This window comes from Olea europaea, chromosome 18 (genome assembly GCF_002742605.1).
Source record: "Olea europaea var. sylvestris chromosome 18, O_europaea_v1, whole genome shotgun sequence".
NCBI classification, from domain to species: domain Eukaryota; kingdom Viridiplantae; phylum Streptophyta; class Magnoliopsida; order Lamiales; family Oleaceae; genus Olea; species Olea europaea.
Genome location: NC_036254.1, coordinates 24,065,156 through 24,073,239, shown reverse-complemented (window position 1 = coordinate 24,073,239; position 8,084 = coordinate 24,065,156). Strand labels below are relative to the sequence as shown.

At 30.3% G+C, this 8,084-nt stretch overlaps 1 protein-coding gene across 1 annotated transcript; it reads right to left on the bottom strand.

Moving 5' to 3' along the window:
• Positions 1-4,060: 4,060 nt before the first annotated feature.
• On the bottom strand, positions 4,061-4,694 carry LOC111366894 (ethylene-responsive transcription factor RAP2-6-like). Its single transcript, XM_022987577.1, has 2 exons — positions 4,211-4,694; positions 4,061-4,134 (listed from the first exon to the last, which is right to left on the bottom strand). The coding sequence occupies exons 1-2, from the start codon at positions 4,692-4,694 to the stop codon at positions 4,061-4,063; spliced, it is 558 nt and encodes a 185-aa protein (XP_022843345.1).
• Between the last annotated feature and the right edge of the window lie 3,390 nt (positions 4,695-8,084).

Genomic DNA, 8,084 nt, shown 5'->3' with positions numbered 1-8,084 from the left:
TCTTTTGGTTATGAGTCGTATGAATGACGAGTAAAGATATTGATTTTTTTTTATTTCTTTTGTTTTTCTTTTTCGTTTTTTTTTTTTTAAGTAGGCGGGTTCGTCCGGACGGGTTTCTTCGATTTTTATGGTTTGACCCATAAATCAACCCGACCCAATCCGCCAATACAACCACAGAACTAAACCACTTAAAAATAACCATAAACCTGATCCAAATCGGTCGAGTCGATTCAGTTTGGATGGTTTTGTCTGTCCAGTCGATTTTTGTCCATCCCTATTCATTATTATGAAACTTAGGCTCGCATGTAGATATTCATTTTCATTTTCATTATTGCACTATATGGTCTGAATGAGTGTAATCATTTGTAGGAGATGTCCGATATAATACTTCAATAATCAAGTGAGAATTCTTCATTTTAAACATATAGGTGAATCTGTGAATGCAATCTTTTTTCCTTTGGTGTTTGCAAATTCTTCGTTCAGAACAATTTATTACTGTTTATCTATTCTTTTGGAGATTCTTGGTGTTTGTGGTTCCATGCTTAGAAGAAAAACAACCAAGCTTCATTACTTTAGGACCTTGTAGATTAATTTCATCAATGTACCGATGTAAAACTTACTCTTTGTTGCAATGGTTATATCAATACAAGAAGAAACCCCAAATTTTTATCCATAGCTACGTATTCTGTCATTTAAGATGTTCAAATCATGTTCACTAAAATTTGACATTTTATTACATGCTGAATATTGAAAAGCCGATTTCATTGTAGCCATTATAAATATGAACTTTGCTATTTGTATATTGATTTTTGACACTTGCATTGTTGTCAAGTGTCAATTGAATGAAAAAATTGTTTAAATTTTAAACTGTCAAATAGAATAATGATACGTGACAAAATATAAAATAATGTGTACACCATAATGTACATATAATAAGGTTCTACAAATATTCACTACCGCATGTCATTCACAAGAATCCAACATATTTAACACAGTAACCTTACCCTCAAACTAACTTAGCACCGGCAAACGATTAGTATAATTAAAAGAAGTAAGAATAATGCTATGTAATTCAATTAGTGCTGAGCACTCTTCTAGGTATTAACTAAGTTATTGTACATCTTTAATTAAGGGATAAAATTTCTTTTAAAATGTCCAATATATTTAAATTGGTGTTTAGCACTAATCGAATCATAAGGTATCCAGAGTCGGCCATGAGGTTTTCAATAGCCGGTAAGAAATTTTAAATAGTGCTCCTTCATTTAATTGAGAGGCGTGAATAAAAGAAAATGTTAATTATTAATTAGTCGTATATAAAACCACTACATGACAAAAATATATTATTTTAATAATTATTTATTTCTTCAAATATCATGAAAAAGAATTTCAAGTAAAACACGATATTTAGCCCTTGTTTGATCCCCATTAAATTAAATTACATTACATTTCATTTTTCTCTCTCCTATTTTCAACTACACAATCTTCCATAAAATAATATTATACGTAAATCGAAAACTTTTCCTTTTTTTTCAACCACTTATTTTTCTAAAAAATACTATTTCTCCCATTTTCATTTTCAGGTAATGGGCATCAAACAAGGGTTTAATCTTGAAAGCACCTTCAAAACATGATAAAACTAATTGAGTGAAATAGAACGAGCTCTCAAAGTGTTTCGAGGCAAAGGTGTTGAACTTCAAGAGAGATTTGGTTGTTTAGTAAATGCTGGTTTGAAACATGAGGAAGTCATAAAGATGCTAAAATCCTCTCCTCATTCTCAACCAATCCAAGGATGTAATTGAATAAAAAATTGATTATCTTGTATATGAATTGGGCTACCCAGTGTCCTCTTTGATACCTTTTCCATCACATATCTCTTATACAATTGAGAGGATGAAGCTTAGACTTTCATTGTACAAATGGCTCGTAGATGAAAAAACAGCAGATAAAAATTTGGCCTTAAGCACTCTATTAGCATGCTCAGAGAAAAAAAATTTGTTAGGACTTGTGTAAATTCTCATCCTAGAGGACCTGAAGTCTGGGAAAATTTGAGAAAAGAAATGTAATTGAAACAGAATGAACACTTATTGTCTCATAGATATGTTTAATGGGGTTGTTTTGAAAGGTGTACACCACTATCGAAACTTGCAACCGAAGAAGCCTCTGCTTAAGTTAAAAAGTGTGATTTCAGTTGAGCTCATTTCTTCTTTTACACATTCAACCAGCATAATATAGGAAAAGCTGATAGACTCTTTAGTACCAGGTTAATATATCATGAATTTCTATCTTTATTTTCTATCAATTTTTTTGAATTAGTGTCACTTTTTTCTTTTTTTCCTTTTTAATTTTGTCACTTTTTTCAGTTTTGTCACTTTTTTTTTCTTTTTAATTTTTGTCACTTTTTTTTAATGTTTGTCACTTTTTTAAATCACCTTATTGATTTCTATTACTTTGTTTAGTGACAAACATCACATTTTAATAAAAATGATATTGTATTTTATTTTGTAATAAGAAAGAGACACTTAAGTTTTAAAAGTGATATTGCGTCACTTTTTTTTTTTTTTATAGTTACAATTTTTATTTTTAGAAAAAGAAAAAGTGACATTGTGTCACTTCTTAATATCATACAATATTTTTTACTTCCAAAATTTTTTTCATATGATTCTTCAAAAAATTCCTAATTTTAAGGGTCTTTTTGTAAGTTGCCCTATATAAAATTTGTTTTTGTTATATGGCCTTCCAACTCATGAGGAGATAAATGACCCAAATCCATTATATATTGTATTTTAGGTCACATTATATGTACATATGATGAAAAATGTGGTTGTATATCAATATATGCCGCCCTTTGACCCCTTTTTAAACTCTTCAATTTAATTTAATTTTTTCTCTTTCCTACTTTTAACCACACAATGTTCAATAAAATAATATTATGCTCAAATCGAAAACTTTTCAACCACACAATCTTAAAAAAAAAAAAAAACACTATTCTCTTCATTATAAATTCAAATAATGGGGGCCAAACGGGAACTATATAGAATTGAGGTTGCTGGATGTAAAAGTGTTGCTACAAAATAAAAGAAAACAACAGAAATTGCAAGGGTGAAGAAAAAGAAAAGAAAAAAAGGGTTTTTCTTTCAATCTTTGTATGTGAATTTCACATAGGTAATTCTCTACACAGTACAAATTGGAAATTTCTCAGTGGGAAATGGAATTCCCACCCCTATCAAACAGGCCCTAAGCATTATATTTTGGGTAAAGGTATAGTATTCAAAGTAGGTATCTCACAAATTTTTTCAAATTGTAGGTTTGTGATGAGTTTATTTGTTGTCTTGGAGACTGATTATTATTGTATTCCCAATTTGCTAAGCATAAACTTGAGCATTGTAAACTCTATTTTATTATAGTGGATTTGACCAGAATTGTCCTACAGTTTTTTCCCAATTGTTCCACATAAATTTGGTGTGTTATTTTTTTATTGCTTTGTTGGTATTTTATCAAATTGCCCAACAATTTTTTTCTACGTATTAGTTTTTTTGCTTGGATTGCGAATTATTCTTGGAAATTGCCCAGCAATTTTACAATAAAGTTATAAAATCACGCCAACGCCCATGTTACATACTACTAAACTAAAACTTCAAGCCTCCGGAACATAACTCAACTGGTGGATCAATCAACATTTGTCTTGCTTTCAGCGACAGGGTGGAGATTCGAATCCTGGTGGGAACCTGCAGCCAACATTTTGGTATGGAGCAATCACTTTGGAGGAGGATCTCTTGTGCGCAGAAGTATACAGACGATGGGGAGAACCTGCGATCCAATTGAGGTATAACCCGCGATTTATCCCCTAAGGTTCTAAGGGCAAAGGTCTTGGGGGTCGAGAATTTAGTTTAGTGTAAGATGGGATACATGGATTAAAAAAAAAAAAAAAAATCTAAAACTTCAAAATATATTACTCCAGATCTTTCTTCTTCCAGCATATCCCAAAACTTTACGTGTCATGGAGTTTTCTCGACGTCTTATTGCCAGAGGCATTGATCTTGTGATTATGCTCCTGGAATAGCTAAGAGGAAAATAGATATGGAAGACGATTAGAACCATCATCTTTAGGATGAATATACCTCGTTTGGGCGGAAGCTGTTTTGACCGCAACATAATTAATCAATCTGATCTTTAACTCCATCACTACCTTAACTTCTGTGATCTTAATTGCCTGTGCTTCTATTCTCCATTAATCCATCAATGCCTTGATTATTCTCATAACTTTGAGCCTCAACATTGTAATGAGATAATGGGAAGTTGGTTTTGGCCTTTTCACCTCTGAACTCAATCGCCTTCCTGTCATAAGCTTTAGCCGCCGCCTCCGCATTGTTAAAAGTCCCCAGCCAAACCCGTTTTGCATTGTGCGGGTTCCGAATTTCCGCCGCCCACTTCCCCCAAGGCCTTTGCCTCACTCCTCTATATTTCTCGGCTGGTTCGAAATTTTCACAGCCTAAACAGTCAACAATTTTGCATGCAGTACACGTGGGTGCATCAGGGAGGTAGAACACCACATTCTCTGCAGCTGGTGGTTCGGAATGTGAAGACGTGGCACCATTTATTTCTCCGGCGCCGGCATCTGCTCCTCCTCCGGCGATTACATGCTTTAGAGCTGAAACCATCATGTCGAATTCTTGTTTCGAAGAAAATTTCGACATTTTTATGAAAGTCGACATTTTTATGAAAGTCGCTTTTCGTTTTGACTGATTGAAATTGAAGTTGAAATCTAGAAACTAGAACTAGCGAACAGATATGTTCAGCTGGTGAATATATATACGTGTTGTTGAAGGGGACAGACGGGACCGGCAGCTCTAAATTTCGTAACGCCGCGTTGACACGACGAATGACGGCTGATGGAAAGTGAGATTCGGCTAAACGCGCCGACAAGATTTGAATAAGTCTGAGGGTACAGATTTATTAGGACTGCCATGTAAAGAGTTTACGCCAAATGAAAGTGAAAAGCGGGACCAGGCGACACGTCCAAGAACAAAGTTGCTGATACGCGTCTTATGTTATGTTTGTTGTTAATCTATACATGAGCAAATCCAATCATGCTACATTAACATCAAAATTGATATAAAATTTGATATAATATCCCATGACATTTTATTATCGAACAATTTAAAATACAATCAGCTTTTTCATCCAATTATTAACTATCACATACAATTATGTTAAAGTTTTTTTTCAAATCATTCTGACAAAGTAGCTTTATCCGTAGCCAATGAGCCCCAAAGTTGAATTTTTGACACATGAGAAGTGTCAATCAAGGCCTTTAAAATTATGAGTTTTGCTATTTGTATATTGAGGTTGACAACAAGTTGACACCTTGGTGTACAAACTCCTCACAAGAGAGGGGTCACGCCCAAAAAATAAATAAATCATAGGCCTTCATTGTGGGGGGCTGTCAACCTCGGTGTATACTTAGGAAAACTCTAAGGGTGTGTTTGATACACCAAAATTTTCCATGAAAAATGGAATAGAATTCAATTTTCCAACTTTATAGTGTTTGATAGGGTTTTATTTCCATAAAATTGCATTTTCTTGGTTTTTAAGGAAAACCAATTGTGAGAATTGGAATTCCATGTTACTATAGCATTTTTTTTTTTTGTTGGTAATGGAAACAAATGCTAAGATTTATTGTAAAAAAATATTTCCTTTTAATTGACAATTATCATGTAAAACAAAGTCAAACAAACACCCAAAGATACATGATTTTCTTGAATTTTTTTTTGGCAATGGAAACAAATTTCATTCCCAATACCAGTAAATTCTATCCCTTTAATTGATAATTTTCATGTAAAATAAAGTCAAACGAACATAAAAGAATACTTTAATTTAAACATTTTTCAGGTGAAAAATTATACCAATCAAACAGAATAATTTACAATTTTCAGGAAAACAATTTCTCATCAATTCAATTCCCTGAAATTCATTTTCTTTCCACCCAAATTCCACCTCTGCAATCAAACGGACCCTAAGACTGCATTTGATATTTAATATTTTTCTTGAAAAATATCATTTTTCTGTTTAAATTCTTACTTTTGTACTGTTTGATTGATATGTTTTTTCATGAAAAATATTTTCATACTTTTGGTCACGTGACCATATTTTTCTTGAAAATAAGAAAAATATTTTCTTTGAGGATGGTAGTTTTTATTGTCTATATAATTCATTTTCTCTTTCTCTCTCATATATTATCTTTCTCTCATCTACCTACCAATAAAAAATGGACAAGTATAACATTTTATAGGTCCAAAATAAAATCAAACAAATACAGTAATTGACAATTTTCGTGAAAATAATTTCTAGACAATTTAATTACTTAGCTTCCATGTAAATTTTATGCTTGCAATCAAACGCACCATAATATTATTGCATTTAAATTTTTAAGCATGTTTGGAAATTGTTAATAATTATAAATAGATAAAAAAAAATGAGGGGTGGGTAAAAATGTAATGCTTGTCAATTTTTGGAATGAATAAAAAATGATTTGACAAAAATATTTATAATTTATAATTTAAATACTTGCCAAACAAGTCGTTTTGAAATTATGTTGAATTTGAAATTATTTGTGTTTGGGAGCCATTTTTATGTAAAAATGCATTTTGGAATAGTAAATTGATGGGAAATGTGTGGTTGAAAAATAAGGAAATTTTTTTGATTTACTTGTAATATTATTTTAATGAAGAATATGTAGTTGAAAAGAAGAGAGAAAAATACATTTTAAAAAAAATGGGTACCAAACGGAGGGCTAAATTTATCTTACTGTACTACTCGACTAAATTTATTACAAAATTCAATTTAAATTCTGCTACAAAATCTTTCAAGTAGATGCATTTCAAGAAACCAAATTTTTATCAATACTGTTAAAATTTATGGGCATGTCACTCTTTAATCCTGAGAATTTTTATTTATTATTATGATTATTTGAATTTGTACCTTGATAGAAATTTATTACACTGTCTGTTTAAATTTGCTAGAATATGTCATCACAAAATTCTCTTAATTCTAAATAATAAATCACATTCTAAAAAATAATTTATTGGATATTGGTGCTTAACTTATGACATAATACATTAATCTATTAGTTGATAAATTTATGGTGAATCCCAAAATTTGAATTTATTTTGTTATACACTAAAAAATTGATTTGTCATATCTATAATGTATAATATATTAAATATCCAATAATGCTACAAGTACAGAATTTTATGATAGAAAAATTTTATAGACAAAACAAGACGTGACATCATTGAAAAATGAGAAAAAAAGAAAAAAAAAATGTCCAATCATATTTTGCCACGCTAGTGTTAGAACAAATTCTGTTAAATTTTTTCTATACTCATGGCTTTATTGTTAAATATCATATGAAGTTAGAATAATTTTTTGGACAATTTTAATCTCACTACAATTCAATTATCTCATTAACATCTTACTTTTCGTTTTTCAATATTTAATAAACACTATTAAAAGTTTTGTCATGTATAAATTTTGTGTTATCAATTCTAAATTAATTAACAGTCATATTAATCTAGATTCAATGATCATTGACTTGATGAATCTTGATCTACATAAATTTAGAATTATTATAGATGAATTTATTTTTATTTATATATCTAGAAATTTTAATGGGTGTTTAAATTCATATATTATCAACTAATTCCTATGTGCCAAATGTAGTATAAAAGGTCGTTTTTGTAGTATTCTATCATCACAAAAAATTTTAATGAATATTTAAATTCATGTATTAGCAATTAATTCTTATGTGTTAAATATAGTATAAAAATGTTGTTCATTTGTAGTATTTCATCTTTACAAAAAAAATTGAATCATATAAGTTGAGTTTTAATTTTTGAAAATACAATTTCCTTTCCTTAAATTTCTATCATAAATTTTATTTTCTTTAATTCATTAAAGACTCGTCAAATACTTCCAATAAATCGGCATCAAATATTACTTTTACAGCACTAATAAAACATTTTCAGAAAACGTGCAATACACGTTCAACTTTGACTAATATGCATAATATGTACTTTTTCTTTAAA